Source organism: Ciconia boyciana, chromosome 1, assembly GCF_034638445.1.
Source record: "Ciconia boyciana chromosome 1, ASM3463844v1, whole genome shotgun sequence".
NCBI lineage: Eukaryota > Metazoa > Chordata > Aves > Ciconiiformes > Ciconiidae > Ciconia > Ciconia boyciana.
In genome coordinates this window covers 151,196,649-151,215,539 of record NC_132934.1, presented here as the reverse complement: position 1 = coordinate 151,215,539, position 18,891 = coordinate 151,196,649, and the positions used below count along the sequence as shown (strand labels likewise).

Below are 18,891 nucleotides of genomic sequence, written 5' to 3'. Positions count from 1 at the left end.
AAGAAACAGCTAGAAAGATGTACCAGACCAGATGCAAAGGCAGAACTGCTGCTTTTTCCTAATAGTCACTTAATTGGTTTTGGCTGTTTGTTTTCTTTTTTTCTGCACATTTGGAGAGGAACCCAGCTCATCTGTTGGTGCTCATCTTGCCGCTGTCAGGTTTAATGTGGTGGGATGTGATCTTAAAATGAAGAACTAAGGTAGAGTTATGAACAGTAATTGACTTCTGCTGAGGCTCAGCTTCTTTGTAAACACATGAATCCCACAAATTAAACTGAGAAAAGACTAATGCCAGCAGAGTTGTGGGGTTACATTGCTACACTCTGAACAACCTCCTCCATGTGCTTATAGTCATCTGCATGATAACTGAAATAAGAAAACCCATTTCCTCTGGTGACCTGTTTCTGCGCATAGACAAATACAAATTGAATACCCTCTTGGTTACACGATGCTGACAGATAAAGGATAATTACTGTAGCAACAACTCCTTATATGCTTATGAGAGGACTCCAGAAACCCCGAGGGGTTCAGGAGGGCAGGCAATAGACAATCACAGCTGCCTTGATTTTATGGAAGCAGCCAGAGGGGAAAATTGCTACCAGTGCTGACTCCAGGCTGTGTCAGCTGCTGTTAATTGCCTTGCTCCCAGACAGGCGTCTGACTGCAACTGAGCTTCCTGCTTCAAATATTTTGCTGGCCCACCTTCTAAGCAGTGGGGTTTTTCCACCCTCAGTCCTGGAGTGCTGATGCATGTGGTGTACTGGCTGCATCCTGCACTGTTGCTACCATGTGCAGCAGGTACATCTCCTGTGCAGGTGAGGTCCTCGGGGGGGGAAATGGAAGAGGCTTGGGGCATTCTGGGTTGTTTTCTATAAAACTAGAAGACTTTTTTTGTCTTTTAAGCATAGTTTAGTCATTCTTATAGCAGTTCAAGGAAGCGCAACATGAATATGCCTCAAGAAGCTAGAGTTCATGACTTGTGAGTTGTCTGATATTTTGTAGACTAGGTGGTATTCCTGATCCAAAGTATCTACATCTTGGATTAAGAGAGGGACAATAGGAAGAATTTTTGGCACGTTAAGGCAAGAAACATGAGATTTGTCTGTTGTGCAAGCTAAGAGTGCCTTAGGTCTACCCTGGGCCCAGCCTTGCTGCCCATGAGGCATGTGAGCCAGGAGGCTTGTATAAGGTGGCATATCCTGGCACAAAGAGGACAGATGTATGGGCAGATGACCAGGAAGGAAAGGTGGGGAAAGTTCTGCTCTGGGCCTGTTTCTGAACCTGCTTTTTCAGAAAAGAGGACAGGAGGATTTGCTGAAGCTTCCTACTGGATCAAGCAACATTATTTTTCTTCCCTAGCAATATTCTTCTCTGGAGGTGTTGGGTTGTTTTTCAGTTACTTTCAGTGCTTGTTTTCTTCTATACAAATGAAATCATAAGCTATCTGATAGACCTAATTTAGACTTTACAAATGCATGGGGCTGAATGTAGCTATCAGGCCATTAGGCATTTTAAAGATATCTGGAGCATCCTAAGAACAGTAGAGATCAGAAGAAAACAAATCAATAAGCTGTTACCAAAATAGTACTAATGAAGTTCTTCCATGGTAGAAGAACAAGGAAAGCAGAAACAAAAGAGTGTATACCAATGTCTGAGAAATACTACCTTATTTTCATGGATATAGCATACTATTCAGATAATCCTTGATCATTTAAAAATACTCCTTTTAGATAAGTCCTCATGAAATACACTCTCTCGTAGAAAGTGAACAAAGTGAGAGAGCAAAGCTGCAGGGATCATAAACTGGGAAACCTTTGTCAGAGGAAATGGAGAAACTTTTCTTTACCCATACTTCAATGTAACCAGCATGGCTGCTGAATTTCAAAGGGATTGGTTGTGTACATGAAAGCACAACATTAACAATGCTACTATGTCTTCAATGCACATTGGTTTTAGACAGCACTGTTGCTTTCAATGAGCTTTATCACTGCAGGAAAAAAAAGACCAGTTGTCGTCATATTTATCTCACACATGCTCTTCCCTGGCCTTAAATAGAGCTACTAAACCCCATACAGTATACAAGAGGGGTAGGATATGTGAAGTTAATTCCTCCTACCTGATAGAAACTTAAGAAGAGTTTCCTAGAGCAATGTGAGGAACAAGAACAGGCAAAGAACTTGAGTGAATAGCAACAAAATGGATCCTGCCTCTATTTCCTATTCCCATTTCATTAAGTCAGAATTGTTAAGGGCTTTGCAGTGTGATTGATGGATCCTGACTGACAGAGGCAGCAGCAAATTTACCAGTCCCTACAGCAACATTTTACTTCATGAGGAGAAATGAAGGGTCTATTACTACTGTAATATGGGATGAGTGATTCCAGATCATTTTGAAATAACTCCCATTTTGCTGAAAGTTCAAAGCATAACAACGAGAAGTATTTTGACACTTGAAAAATGTATGTGTTTGTTTAGTCATAGTCAATATGCTGTTCTGCCTACCCAGTTTCTTCTTGTATTTTCAGTTCTTCACCCATGGACTCTGGATCAGCCCACAAGGATTAAAAGAAGACCCCAGCTGACTGTGATGGGTTTATGCGGATATATTCCTGACCCAATTCTGCTATGACTAAAGTACATTAATAAATACTTGCAGAAATGTGATCTTACTCTGTTCTTTTTTGCTGTGGGTTATGAGCTGCCTATCCTTGGCTATGCGTGTAATGCATGTTTAGGGAAAACAGTTCTTCCAGATGTTCCTTACAGAGTTTCACTTAGGCTGAGACCAAGAACACTGCACAAGGAAATCCAAAGCCTTATTTTCATGAGGTCATTTTTGTAGTATGATACCATTGGCTATCTTCTCTTGTGAATTACTCAGGGTCTTTTTGCTTGATGGTGGGTCACTGTCTTACATTCTGCTAACGCTCACACACACACACAAAAACTTCAGCAGCTCTTGGGCATTTTATCTACTGCGTCTTCCTCAGCACTATGTTTCATTCTTCCTCTAGGTAAAACACAGGTTCTTATGAGCCCTCCCTTCCCCCAGATTCCTATACCACCTGCCCTATTGCTACAGCTTCTGTTGTCCAAAATGATCTTTCCATCAGTTGCTATAAATGACATACTGGAGGTGCTCTGATATGGGAATGCTGGAAGAACCTTTTAATTACCAGATAAGCATCCTGCTGCTGGATGAGGGCTCTTGTTACAGAGCTCACGCTGTTTTTCAGGCAATGAGAGCTGCAGTGTGGTAAGTGGTGGGTTTAAGAGATCGGAACCAAGTCTTTCCAGGTTTTTTATCTTTATCGTGGTTTGCAGACAATTACATATTGATTTTACCCAAGACAGAATTAGAAATTTCCAAGGGTGGTTTAATTTGTGACTGTGTTTTGGTAGCAGTTGTTTGGTTTTATGTGTAAGTAAGTAATGCAACAACACAACTGATGGGGTTGAGAATCAGAATTTCTGATGTGATGGAATTTTTAATTCTTCTACAATTTCTTTCTTATCTTGGACAAAACCAAAACAAATTATCAGGAAGTTCCAGACAAAACCTTAGACTGTCAAAATATCCAGTTACCGGTGGATGCCTTCAGGGAATTATAGTTCAGCTTCATTCTGCCTGTTCTCCTATAAACTAGATCTCTGGGCTGGGCTACATTTCACTGCATGTCGTCTCCTAGCTCAGCGACCGCTGTTCCTGCACTGGTGCATGGGGGATGCAGTCTGGTAAGGAAGTTTGATCTGCCTGGGTGAAGGACGGTGTTTTTCATTGAAGATGATACATTTTACAGGAATCAAGCTGTAGAGGCTTAGGCATGGAGATCTGGCCTGAAATGGGACGTTTTGTCCTTATTTTTTTTCCCTGCTAAAAATAAAATTGGCAAAGTTAACAGCTTCTAATTTTGCAGAAACCACATTTTGCACCAAGAAAAAGCTTTAATGGGAAACATAGAAATCCCTTGATTTTGATGTTAGTCATCACTAAGAGAGAAGGCAGTAAAGGTGAAAAGGAAGACAAGTTATGTATGGTTTTGGTTAACCTTTGAATCCTACTTGTAGTGTATTCCTATTGGCATAAAGCCAGCATACACAGAAGTCTTATAAAGCCCTGGGTGATTTGTAAGGTCTTGAGTAAGTATTTCCCGTAAAGGGATAAAATATTACATCTGAAGCAAGGTCATCCATAAAGTACTCAGTATACAATAGTTGTATCCTATATAACGGACCCCTGCATATTTCTATACACCCATTTCTGGAAATCTGGTCCTAATTTAGATAAAGGGATTTAAGAAGTCACTATAGAGCTGATGTTCTTGTTTTCAGTTCAGATTCTGAAAATAACAATAATCAAGTGAGTTAAGCACTGCAAACAAGACAGAAACAAGAAATAATTCCTAATGAATTGAAGTGTTGGTCCTCTACTAACACCCAGTGAACTCCGAAGAAGTTGTTTCTGAGATGAAATACAGTCCCAAGCGTGATTACCAAAAGAATTATAATTGGGTTTTTTATTTGAATTTTTATAACTTCAGAAAGCTAAAAGAGTTATTACATGGGAAAAATAGAAGAGGAAAGCACTATGAAGCCAATGTGTCATTCACCAGAGTGTTGCTTTTGCCACCGCATGCCCGTGCCACAGGGCTGGCCCATTGCCTACAAAGCAAGGGAATGCGATTAATGAAAGATAGGACCTTTGCAGGACTGCTTTTGCTATGACTACACATTAGTGATGGCAACTGGGCATATTCTTGGTCACCGGCATTTGCACAGTATCAAGAGCACTGGCTACTTTTGAGCATGAGATTATGTATGGCAAACAGTAGTACTAAAGATGTTTGTAATTGTGTTTAGATTTGACATCAGTAGGATAGGATAGAATTGAATAGTTCCAGTTGGAAGGGACCTACAATGATCATCTAGTTCAACTGCCCAACCACTTCAGGGCTGACCAAAAGTTAAAGCGTATTATTAAGGGCATTGTCCAAATGCCTCTTAAACACTGACAGGCTTGGGGCATTGACCACCTCTCTAGGAAGCCTGTTCTGGTGTTTGACCACGCTCTCAGTAAAGAAAGGTCTCCTAATATCTAGTCTGATCCTCTCACGTAGCTTTGAACCGTTCCCACATATCCTGTCACTGAATACCAGGGAGAAGAGATCAGCAAAGATGAAGAGCCTAGGTCACTGGAGGAAATGAAAAGAACTAAACTAGTTCAGACTAGAAATATGGAGACAGAAGGTGATCTGTTTGCGGTGCCCCAATGTGAAGAAGACAACTACCAAAGAAGAAGGGCTTTTTGAGTAAATCAGGAATAAAGGTTTATAAACTGGCTACAAATAAATTTAGTTTGAAAGCAGTTACTACGCTAAACATCAGAGGAACAAAGCTCTGCAACACCTTCTACTTCAAAAGACAAGGAACCTCAAATTTGTTTTCATTTGGATACTGTCAAATTTCTGATTTACATTAAATGATGCAGTTTATAATGAAAAGGGATTTATTCCAATGAATTACAGGCCCAGTATAGTTTTATGTTGTATTTTCCATACTGTGGCAACCATTATTTCCTTGAGTACAGCAGCTTTTTTTCCCCAAAGGAAGAAGGACATCATGATTAAATCATAAAATAAAGTTCTAAAGATTTGAATTAGACTTGCCATGCAAGTTCATGAGGTTTTGAGCAGTAATGTAACCTTTGATCCTCAAATTTCTCCTGCTGTAAAACTAGGATGATGATAATGATCTGCTTTACAAGGATACTGAGGATTAAATCAATTAACAATATTTGTTTAGAGGAGGTTACATAAATGCCGAAAAATATTCTCTGACTAGGATATCTCATTTTGTTTTTCTCTCCATCCATCTAATCTGAAATGATTGTTGCTTGAATCATTAGCTGGATACATGACTGCAAAGATATACCTGGTAGACACAGGAAAACGCTGAGAAGTAATGTCAACTGACACAAAATGTACAAAAATGGCCTGTTCTGGATAAGATTTTAGTATTATGCCACTGCTACATCACTAGAGATTATTCAGTGATTGAACAGGAGAGGAAAATGAGAGGTTCTGTTACATCCAGGGTTACCCTTACTTTTCCAGATGTTTTTCATCTGTTGAATTTGATTGTCCTCATAAAGCAAATAAATTCTTTGTTTATATAATCTGTTGCATTGCATTAGAGATTCTGTTTTCTTCAGCTGACCTATGCCTGCACTGAGCTTTGAAATGGTAAGTTGCAGCAAATACATAGCTGGAGACCTACCTGTAAAATGTGGACATATTATAGAAAAGCAGAAGCATTAGAATTAAAATGGGGAATTCTGAGGCTAAATTAATGCTTGACGTTAGCCAGACCAAGGTGTGGGCTAAAATTCAGTCTGATCCCTGACCTGGCATTGCAGCTGAGACCACTGCAACAGAAGGTCCTGTAACATCCATTCGGTGTGGCTTGGCAATGCTATTTTGAAGAACAGCACAAGTTCAGTCCGCCTGTAGATCCTGTACGCCTTTGTAGGACCTTAACTGTCCATGCCAAACTTGGAAATCAGTTCAGAAAAAGATACCAAAATGCCAAGTGCTTACACCCAACTTCTGGATCACACTGAAGTAATGGCAAGTGAGAAACAGAACAGTCATTAATACTTTATCCTTTTTTTCCTGCATTTCTCTTAGCACTGACTGAGCTCTTGACCACCCAGACTCTCCCTTGAGGACAGATGTACATTTGAAGATAGCAAAGAAATACTGCTTTGGTTGAGTTTCTGCTGGTGTATACTTGCCAGAGCAAACAGGATACCAAGGGGCCTTGCTTATAAGAATCCTAACACCTTTTTTTTTAGCTGTGAATATAGCACATTCCTTGCTTCTGTAGTAATCTCTGGATACTGGAAACTTCCATTTATCTCTCAATCTGCCCTGCAGGTTTAATGTTACAGGTGGAAGTATATGAAAAATAGCTGATTTTAAATGTTATCCTGAAGCTCCCAGCACAACTATAGGCTGATCGTGATAGGCAAGTGCAAACAATTTGACTGAAGCTGTTTTCCCTGTACTCGAGAAAAGTTGAGATGTGTAACCCTACAAATTCTTTGAATCCTTAAGGAATTTGTTGTTTTATTGCCTTTTGGATAGTGACAATGATTTTAGAGGTGAAAACCTACAGATATCTCCCTGCTAGCCCTCAAACAGGTAGCAATGTTAATCTCCTGTCATTCAATCACTGCAGTTAACTCTGATTTTCCTGTCTCTGCTAGGGTAAGTACAACTATGACCCCTTCTATTGACCAGCATCACCCGCAAGGTTGTCAGGAAACAGTTGAGGCAATGATCCCTCTTTTCTAAGCTAATTTCAATGAAAATGCACTACGGTGGATGTGACCTCTGAAGCTGAGATTCAACTATATTTTTGTTTTGAAAGTTGACTCATCCAAATAGATCAACATGTTTACCTGCATCATGCTTAGGGGCTTATTGTAAACGACACTGATCACTTAAATCTCTGAAGAAATAGGTTAGTCATCCAGGTTTACAGAATATGTGGAAGAGAAGAAAAGGCCTACTAAGTGTGTTATATGACAAGATTACTTTTTATATCATATAATGACAGAATGGTTTGGGTTGGAAAGGACCTTTAAAGATCATCTAGTCCAATCCCCCTGCCATGGGAAGGGACATCTTTCACTAGATCAGATTGCTCAGACCCCCGTCCAACCTGGCATTAAACACTTCCAATGACAGGGCATCCACAACTTCTCTGGGCAACCTGTTCCAGTGTCTCACCACTCTCATCGTAAAAAATTTCTTCCTTACATCCAATATAAATCTACCTTCTTTCAGCTTAAAACCGTTGCTCCTTCTCCTGTCACTACAGGCCCTGGTAAAAAGTCTCTATCCATCTTTCTTGTAAGCCCCCTTTATGTATTGAAAGGCCGCAACAAGGTCTTCCCAGAGCCTTCTGTTCTCCAGGCTGAACACCAACTCTCTCAGCCTTTATTCAGCAGAGAAGTGTTCCAGCCCTGTGATCATTTTCATGGCCCTCCTCTGGACCCGCTCGAGCAGGTCCATGTCTTTCTTGTACTGAGGGCCCCAGAGCTGAACGCAGTACTCCAGGTGGGGTCTCACGAGAGCAGAGGGGGAGAATCATCTCCCTCGACCTGCTGGCCATGCTTCTTGTTATGCAGCCCAGGATATGACTCCTTTCTGGGCTTCAAGCACACATTGTTGGGTCATGTCCAGTTTTTCATCCACCAGTATCCCCAAGTCCTTCTCTTCAGGGCTGCTCTCAATGCATTAATTCCCCGTTCTTATATTGATACTGGTGATTGCCCTGACCCAGGTGCAGGACCTTGCACTTGGCCTTGTTGAACTTCATAACATTTGCACAGGCCCACTCCCCAATCCTGTCAAGGCCCCTCTGGATGGCATCCCTTCCCTCAAGCGCATCAATGGCCCCACTCAGTTTTGTGTCATCTGAGGCTCATGTCAGTCATCTGTGCACTCAATCCCCCTATATCTTTGATGAAGATATCAAATAGTATTGGTCACAGCACAGACCCTTGAGGGATCTTCTCTCTCTCTCTTTCTGCACTACTTGTCACTTCAAATTTGACCTCAGCTTCGCTCTCTTTGGAGTCTCCTCTTTTTTCCTTCTTTCAGAAATGCCTGCTTTCTTTTGCAGGGTGGATATGGACTACAAGGATCTCATTGTCTTTGCTACAAACCCTATTCATTGCATTTTCCCCTAGGTGTTCTGACCCATTCATTTTCCTTGTCTAATGTGGAGGTCTCTTCCCACCTCTGTGAAGCCCCATGTTTCTCCAGTGCTATGAAAAGAGCAATATAGGAAGAGACATCAACATATTAGATATTGCTGCCCTTCACTTTCTGTGTCGTCCAGAAAGGAAGATCTTTTAACTGGATGTAATTTCCATTACTGCATTCCCTAGACATAAGTTGCAGGTCATTATATATTCCAAAACACACGTGCTCATCCTGTGTTTTTGTTCATTCATGTGTATTACAGAATCACAGAATCACAGAATCGTATAGGTTGGAAAAGACCTTTAAGATCGTTGAGTCCAACCGTAAACCTAACACTACCAAGACCACCACTACACCATGTCCCTAAGCACCTCATCCAAATGTCTTTTAAATACCTCCAGGGATGGCGACTCAACCACTTCCCTGGGCAGCCTGTTCCAATGCTTGACAACCCTTTCAGTGAAGTAAAATTTCCTAATATCCAGTCTAAACCTCCCCTGGCGCAACTTGAGGTCATTTCCTCTCATCCTATCACTTGTTACCTGGGAGAAGAGACCGACCCCCACCTCTCTACAACCTCCTTTCAGGTAGCTGTAGAGAGCGATAAGGTCTCCCCTCAGCCTCCTTTTCTCCAGGCTAAACAACCCCAGTTCCCTCAGCCGCTCCTCATCAGACTTGTGCTCCAGACCCTTCACCAGCTTCGTTGCCCTTCTCTGGACACGCTCCAGCACCTCAATGTCTCTCTTGTAGTGAGGGGCCCAAAACTGAACACAGTATTCGAGGTGCGGCCTCACCAGTGCCGAGTACAGGGGGACGATCACTTCCCTACTCCTGCTGGCCACACTATTTTTGATACAAGCCAGGATGCCATTGGCTTTCTTGGCCACCTGGGCACACTGCTGGCTCATATTCAGGCGGCTGTCAACCAACACCCCCAGGTCCTATTCCACTTTCCAGCCGCTTTCCAGCCGCTTTCCAGCCGCTCTTCCCCAAGCCTGTAGCGTTGCACGGGGTTGCTGTGGCCCAAGTGCAGGACCTTGCACTTGGCCTTGTTAAACCTCATACAATTGACCTCGGCCCATCGATCCAGCCTGTCCAGGTCCCTCTGTAGAGCCTTCCTACCCTCAAGCAGATCAACACTCCCGCATAACTTGGTGTCATCTGCAAACTTACTGAGGGTGCACTCGATCCCTTCATCCAGATCATTGATAAAGAGATTAAACAGAACTGGCCCCAGCACAGAGCCCTGGGGAACACCACTTGTGACCGGCTGCCAACTGGAGTAAACTCCATTCACCACCACTTTTTGGTCCCGGCCATCCAGCCAGTTTTTTACCCAGCAAAGAGTACACTCATCCAAGCCATGAGCAGCCAGTTTCTCCAGGAGAATGCTGTGGGAAACCGTGTCAAAGGCTTTACTGAAGTCTAGACAGACAACATCCACAGCCTTTCCCTCATCTACTAGGCGGGTCACCTTGTCGTAGAAGGAGATCAGGTTGGTCAAGCAGGACCTGCCTTTCCTGAACATTAGTTTCCATATTTCCTTGCATGAGAGCTGGCCTGGCTGCCTGCTTCCTACTTTTGCCCTGGGTCTAAAGAAGCAAGTCCTAAACCCTTCTGTGATGTTGAAGCCAGTCCAGCCCCCAGAGGTCCATCCACATGGCAGGCAGGACAAGGCTGAGTTCATGTCAACATACTCAGCCAGGTTGTACCAAGGATATTGCCTGGGGCAGCATGAAGGCTGGCTGGGGATGCCTGGGACCCTAGTTAAATGCTCAGGTTATTTGTGTGAACTGATCTTTTTGTCGTGAGCTGTGAGAGAAATTCCTAAAGTAATTTTGAACTCACTGTGTAAAATGCAGTTATACCTTATGACAGCAGCAAAGGTGCCCTTGAGACCTTTCTTCTCTTTGCCCCTCAACTTTAAAAAGTCATAACACTGCATGTTGGGAGAGAAATAAAGTCAGAACACTTCTGAACTGTACTATAATATTGTACTTAGTGTAGAGTATTCTGCACTAAGAGATCATTTTGACTTGACCCATTTTCAACTTAAGAAATCTGGTGTGCAATTCTATTTGGACAAAATTTCTCGCCATTTCCAGGTGACTGAGAAAGTAATGCAGCATCACTTCTTCATGTTGACTATTATTTACTCAAAGTCAGCCCAGCTACCAGTGAAGAGAAGAGATGAAAAAACAGATCATAAGTATTAACATCTACATGAATTTTAATTAAAAATTGTAACAACTTATGATAATAAAACTTATGGTAAACCCACGAACCTTGAGAAGGTCATGAACTAAGAATACAGGGTTTATTTTCAGGACTTAATAGGTGTGTTTCAATTTGTGCATAAAATGAGACTTGACACAATTGTCCCTGCATTGTATACTATCTTTCCAGATCTGTAGTTTTGTGTCCTCATGCAGCTAAAATATCTTAGTTTTCTAAGTGGGAAAATGAGCAGCTTAAAAAAAACCAACAGTGTTAACTTATCTACATATTCCTGCAGCTTTAAAAATGAAACATTACCTTTTGTTGGAAATACTGAAAACTGCACGATACCACATGAAAACTGACTGTGAAAATACAGCTGTTACACAGCCAGTTGGGAATGTTAAGGTTATTATTATTTTTTTTGTGACTATCATGTGTAGCTTTGTTTCTCAAAGTGTGTATGCATTTCTCCCTGCTCAGTGCATGAGGTAAGATCAAGAAGGACTGAAAAGGGTTGCTAGAAAACTGTGTATATAAGGCACAGACAGATTATCATTAAAGAGAGAAGGACTCTTTGTTCCTCGCCTGGCAGCAGGGAAGTTCCACAAAGGCCCTGGAAGAGGGGGCTGCCATGGGTAGCGACCCACTTGATGAGAGGCGGGTGGTGGTACAGCTTCCCCGGGACCACCGCAGCCACAGCGTGCCTGGGAGGTGTCTGACTTGTGATCTGAGCCAGCACCAATTCTCTGGATGGCGTGCTATCAGGCATCCTAATGTAGCAAAATAATATGAAAATGCCTTTCCGTTTGCTCACAGTTCTAACCTGCTGAGAAAACTCCACATCCCTGCTGGGTTAACTCCTGCTTATCACACACACATCAGACTCCAACACTGTTCCCCTGCTTCTTCACAGCCTCTCATTGAGGCTCGCAGCTTGGGCCCAGGCAGCTATTTCACCTTGCATGCATGAACAATGAAGATAAACCTGAAGACAATTCAGTGTATGAGCAGCCCACTGCAGCAACAGGGCTGTGTGCCTGAGTAAGTGCTCGCTCGTGAGAAGCACAGTTGCACACGCTGGGTCCGGGTCCCATAGGGGAATACTCTTAAGTACATTTGTATTATTATTCCAATCTCATTGTCCACCAGAAAAAAACAAAACACAAAACCCACAACAGAATTCTCTGCAGCTGGCTTAGTTTGTTCATTCTATTTAATTTCTCCCTCACCCAGCCCCCCCCAATACATGAAAAATTCGGAAAGGTCACAATATTAATTATTTTCAAGTAAGTGTGTATATTCTTTTCAGCATCACTTCTCCAAATCCTTGGGGAAAATGACAGGATCAGCTTCTATTTTTATAAGTGCAATGATTTTAATACAAGAAGACAGAGAGTAGAAATCAAATCGCTAATCAGGGACTTCTACTCACATCTAATACATCCCTTCCCTCACACCCTCCCTCCTTACTTTTGCTTAGAGGCACTTTCTGACACCAGAAATAGCACATTGCTGATCACAGGGTTTAGGTGGGCTTTTTTCCTAATTGTAATATGCAGTATTAGATGTGCTAACCTGAGTTTCAGTAGTCCAGGGAGCCTTAGGTGTGCTACCTGAGCGACTAAATGTGTGGAAGTAATTAGTCGGAAGCCCATGAGCTGCAGTGGAGCAAGGCTATTTTACATCAACAAAGGTTGTGACTGATCAGTAGCTTCCAAGTGATTGGTTCTGTAGATCTTTGAGTGATACGGGTTTAATTTGACTTAAATTTGGCTGTCAGTAGCAATGCAGCAAATTCCTGTTTTCTCCGAGTGCTAACTTGAAGTTATGTGAAATAGCAAGTTCACTCAATCTCACTGTGTCTCATCCATAACCATACCTGCTCAAGCACTCATTATTCATATATTGACTTCTGCATCAATAAAAAATGAACTTCTGATACATAAGATAAGGTTAAACTCAAAAACTGCCACACCATTATGTTATCCAGCTAATGATTCCTGGTTCTCAGTGCAGTATGTCCTCAAGTACAGTTACACCAGCCAGAAAGCTCTTCCATGTCAGGGTCCCTGTGCCTTCCTATGGAATACATGAAAGCAAGATGCCCCAAGTGATCATCTCCGCAACAGCAAGCCCATGGCTATGGGGAAGCTCCATATCTCTCAGGTGAATGCTTAACACCTGCTTGCATGTAATTCGTGAAAAAGCAGGTTTCTGTCAGCACCACCATGGTGAAAGGAAGGTAGTTGAAGCTATCATTAAAAATCTGTTTGGGGTGGAAGCTTGAAGAGAGACAGTGTGAACTTCAAAGGGAGCTGTGATGGGAATAGAAGACACTGAGAGATGTAAGAGAAGATGAAACAGAAGACCTGCATAACTACATTAATTGTATAACTATAAAAGACTGATGCACTGATAGCCTCAGTGTGCTGACCCTGCCCAGCTTGCTCTGGAAACTGGAGGTAGCAGTGCCAGCCCAGCTGGCATGGTATTTGGCTGTGTGCTGCATTTTCGGGGGCCTGCCCTTCGGGGAGGGCTGTCCCAGGCACAAACAGCCATGGTGCCGAGGGGCAAAAGAGCCATCCATAGTGAGAGAACAGGGAAAATGGAGTGTCCTTTTCTACTGTCTCCTCCCGCTTCCCCCTGAACATCACTCGGTCTCGGGCAGTTTAGTGCTTTACAGATTTGTCAACAAAGCTTAAAGTCTGCCTGGCGTGATGTTATCAGCCCAGCAACAGTCGAGCTTGAATGGTTCATCTCTGGGCTCCTGGAGGAGAGCAGAGGAAGAAGGAGAGTGGCATGCCCCATGCTGTCCCGCCTGAGGGACAATTTCCCTGCGACTGGAAAGAAATTCTCCCTTTTCCCCAGCTTTTCCCCAGCGTTTTATCGCCTCAGGTCAGTGCAGAAGGCAACGGCAAAGACAAAACTTTTTCTCTGGGGTTCCTGGACCATGAAAGTGACTCAGGGCCTGCTTGAGAGTTAATTTAAAGGTGTGCTTTGCAGGATGAGTTTTAAGGCTGACTCAGAGGCTGGTGGTTCCATGATATTCCACATTGATTTATGATAGCTGGAAGCTAACGCCACAGCAGCAGTCAACCAATGCCGTTTTGCAATCTTCAGAGCATGTCCCAAAGCAAAAAGGTTAGCTTATGCATAGAGAACTAAAAATTAAGCCATATGTTCTCAGTGTATTTATCAGACGCAGGAGTAAACAGCCTACTGTGGCACCTTGCATCTGTAAACAGAGGACTGTGAAAAATGCAGGCCAGATAATTTCTGTGTTCGGAGGCACCAGCCTCCTGTGACAATTCTCAGCTAAGCATGAAGCCCAGAAAAGCTGAGTGCTGGGAAGAAGAGCTTTTCCTGAGGTGTTAAATTTACAAAAAAGAATGATAACAACTACAGAGTAGCTGTGTTGCCGTGAATGCCCGTGACGCATCGGATGAGGGTGTTACTACTGTTCCTGTTCTGAAAGGAAGGGGAACGGACAGAGGTGTGTGTTTCACCCCTTTTGAGTGAAGCTCATTCCTCAGTGTCAGATAAAAATAATTTTTTTTTGCTGCTAATACACAGTGGCACAGCAGATGAGAGCTGCAGATTAATCCTAGGCATTAGCTATTATTTTGGTTTTATTACAGTGAAAAGTATTTACTCCAAATCTGACCGAGCTCCTTTTCAGGAGTGATTTTTGTCTTGATTTCTGCAACAATAAGGAAGCCAGCTATGAAAAAAACCCAACCCACAGAGTGACTACCAGCTGGCAACTGATGATCCACCCTCCAAGACTGATTTGACTTTGCCCCCTTGCATTTTTTTGTTCAATGGTGGCAGTTGTGGAACCGTAGCCAGTGGGAAACAAATGAAACATTCTCAGTGTTCAAAGAGACAAATCTAATACATCGGTCTCACATGTGACTGGGGGCGAAGGGAGGACATTTAAGAAACTGTTTCCAGTTCCCTGCCACGGTGCTCCTGAGTTGTTGCACAGCCTTTCCAGTTCCTGCTGCTAAGAAACTGCCTGCCTTGCCTCAAAACTGTCCTAACAGAATCTTCCCCTTATAGACAAATCATCCCACACTGATCTTTCCTTGTAAGAGACGGTAAACTGGATGAAAAGTAAACCCCATATTGAGAAACAAGTTAAGCATTCAGAATTATTTCCTTTATAGCTGAAAGAGACAGCTACTGCAAGGAAGGAGTGATTTTAGACAGCTTGCTACGCTCCTGTGATGTGCAAGCACCCTGGTTTTATTCTTGCTAATCAACTTTTTCTCAACAGTGAGCCTTTGCTTTTTGCCTCAGCACGCCCACAGCAGTGTGACTGTCTGATATGCCTTTGATGCTGCAGAATACACAGCTCTCAAGAACTGCTTGGAGCACTTTGAGAATATAAAAACAGCCTTGATTGTGTGTATATCTGTGGATGCCAGGTTGTCACCACAGGTAATTCTGCATGCGATTCTGTTCTTGAGACATATGGAGGCACTCAAGGCTCTGTACTGAGTTAATGTGTTTTAGGACCTGTATCTTTCTCCCGGCTTCCATGGTCTTGCTATTTGGGATGTGCTCCATGTGTAAAGACAATGCCAAAATGTACTTGCAATCTCTGTTATAGCCTGCTCCAGTGACCATGGCATGATCAGATGATCTCATGGAAGTCAAGGAGCTCAGTCAAAGTGCTCAGAGAATAAAGAAGCAAGACAGATGCTGCTGTTGAGAAGTTTCCATAAGAATTGTAAAAGGTAAGGGGAAGGAGAAAAAGTTACTATTTTGCTTCAGCATTAGCAATTTTCAAATGGAGCTCTCTATCTTTTTCATCGTCAGCTCAAACTAGATTTTGGAAATGAAGTCCTGGTCTTGGGGAAGGCAATAGTGCTTTTTCCTTCTGGTTTCAGGGAGGTTTCACGGCTTGCCTGAGATCTTTCCCTCAAACTCCAGGAGTAAATTCATTCCTTATTTAAGAAATTTAGGTTGAAAATTTAGATGAACCAGACCAAGAATGATCTCAGGCTGTGGCAAAATTGGAATATATTTGGTTGTTACATTCAGCTTTTCCCTTGTCTAGGCTCCATAATAATATAATAACATCAATACTAAGGGTAGGCTCCAGCATACACTGAGCAAGAAAGGATAAAGGGGGTTTATTTGCTTTATAATAGTGTAATGGACATAATGAAGAAAGGAAATTGAGAACAACCTCTAACACATAATGTAATAAAAAAGATAAGGCATTTTCATAAACTATGCATATTTTCCAAATTTCTTACTGCAAAACACTTTTAAAACATCAAGATCTGCCATTATCAAACTTTAGAGTCAGAGTTGTCAACACAGAAACATTAAGAAGTTCACTTTTGTGTACTGAAAATGCCATTTACAGGAACAAGGGACCTGAACTGGATCTAGGCATTTTAGAAGTGTTAGAATTGGCCTTGGTCCTCACGAGACAAAATTCATTATCTATTTTGGCATGTAGCTGAGCTGGGAATTTAACAGGAAGGATGTAGAAGTCCACAAAAACTGTAATTGCCATGACCATTTGTTTTCAAGGGGATCTGTCATGAAAATGGTATTTGCAAATGGTCTCCTCCTTTATATTGTTTTCAAGGTCATGAAATCCCTTCCTCTTCTTGTCCCTCTTTTCTCCCCCCACCCCCCCACCCCCCCCCCCCCATTTGAGTATTCTTGTAAATAGATGCCAATGCCTTTGGCAACTCTGCAGCATACAAATTAACGCTCAGTGTGTCCTCAGAAGAACACAAGCAATTTCAATAAGCAAACGTTTATCTGTTCTTCATATCTAGCAATATATTATGTTGATTGCAAACACTTCCACCCCAAGACTCCGTGATATTGTTTGGACAAGCCTTGAATGCCCTTCTCCCAAAGACACATCTATAGGACTGGTAGTCACAGTGGTCAAGAATGCCTGACAGACCCTGAAGAAAATACAATTTAAAAATAATATATGTCTTACCTGCTTATTCATAAGTATGTAGATAATGGGATTGCAAACAGTGCTGCTTTTTGCTAGGATGGAAGGTATCATGCTTGTAACTGGAGTCACCACACCTGGCTTACCAAATGTCGCAAGTAATGCTATAACTCCATAGGGAATCCAACACACAAGATAACAGATAACTGTAGTGATCACCATGAACAGTACGTGGTATTCTCTTTTGCGGGCAGCGTTCTTGTGGATTTTTCCAACCTAGAGGAAGGTGAAAAAAGATAGAATTTAAGAAGCTGAGCTGTTAGATTGATTGCTTTAACAACCTGGGACTAGTGGTCTCGGATCAGCAATGATAATAAACATTGTAGTTCCAGAAGCAAAACAAACCCAAACCCAAAAGGGAGCGAATGCAGTGGGAAGACTTTCATTGTCTCCACCAGACACCAGGGGAAGCCCTGCAGACATCATGCTTCATGCAAGCATAAACCAGAGTGCCAGTGGAGGTTGGAGCAAAAGCAGAAAGGTGATGAAATTAGCATCTAGTCCTTAATAGCTGGTAGGTTATCTCCAGTTGCTTTTCAGGTATGGTATTTTGTATAACTGTACAATGTTTTCACTCAAGTTATTCCAGTACATAGGACTTGCTTGAGATGGAGAAGCATTACAAAACACAAGTGAACCAACAGAAGCATTTTCTGTTCGGGGTGTGGGAACAGCAGAGCAACACTAGGACTGTGTTTAGCACCTCTGTCCTTGGATGTTTTCAAGGCTTGGCTAGACAAAGCCTCAGCTGGCCTGGTGTAGTGTTGGCAATGGTCACACTTGGAGTCAGACGCTAGAGAAGCCTTGCAAACAGCACTTTATGAAGTTTTAAGTGGTAGGATTCATCCTTTCTAGACTATGTCCTCCAGGTAGTTTAGCATTTTGATAAGAGGGCCTCACTCCTGATAATAATCTAAACCAGTTTTTTTGTGCTCTTAAAAAACCGTGCCAAATACCGACAGAGTTCAGCTACAGTATTGGGTTTTTTGGAGAAATGGAGTGGAACTGGGTAAACAGCAAGCGCAGATTTAAATGATCAGTTTCAAAGTGATGGTACAACAGCCCATCTTGCTATCATGAATTTACCAGTAGTTACAGCCTGTGGGCAAACCCAACTCTTCTGTGGAAGTATTTAAAGTATAGTCTGTGCTTCAAAATGTACTCTCCTTTGATCTGTTCTGGACTGCATCATCATGCCCTTTTGGAGTCTAGGGCTCTAAGATGGAGGTTGAACATTAAAATAACAGACAATTTTTATTTTTTGTAGGAAACATTTAAAAATATTAACTCCAGAACAGCAAGGCTGGTCTCTTAAGCATCTTTGCGGCCAACAGAGAAAAGCAAACTCTGCAAGGAGGCTAATTTTGGAGCCAGTCTCTCTCCACTGGCTCTAGATGGAGCCTCAGCACACTGGTCTCCCAAGGTTATGGTTAATTCCTCAACTTCCCCCCAGTGTGTGTTTAGCAAACCCAGATGTGCCAGCAGGATTTCAGGAAGTATTTGAATGTTTAAAGTATATCGATTGAGTCTTGTACTCAGCCAAATGTAATTTATGTCCACTTTAAGATCTTTTTGCCTGCTGAATGCAGTACTTGAGAGTAAACTGCACCCAAGGGAACTAAGCCCCTGTAAAGCTACAAACATAAATAAGCAAAAAGGCAGCTCCCTGGAATGCAATGCATCCAAACTTTACCTAACACAAAAAAAAGTTGGAAACGAATGGGTTTAAGCTGACGCAGGAGAACACTGATGTGCACAAGTCTGTAAATGAGTAGAACACAGTTGAAGGTGGAAGCCACTAATCACCCAAGTCAAATGTCATCTCCTGTTGCCTGGTGTACAACTTGCACATGCTAATGCAGGTGGAAATAGTCAGAGCTTTACCTACCTCTTTGTGGTGTGG

The 18,891-nt window shown here is 42.4% G+C and overlaps 1 protein-coding gene across 1 annotated transcript in view; it reads right to left on the bottom strand.

The window, feature by feature from the left end:
• LOC140646209 (pinopsin-like) overlaps positions 1-18,891 on the bottom strand; it is a 94,089-nt gene that overhangs the window by 9,905 nt on the left and 65,293 nt on the right. The window contains exon 3 of the mRNA XM_072849785.1: positions 16,971-17,204. Coding sequence (XP_072705886.1) covers positions 16,971-17,204 — 234 coding nt within the window. The remainder of the gene's footprint in view (positions 1-16,970; positions 17,205-18,891) is intronic.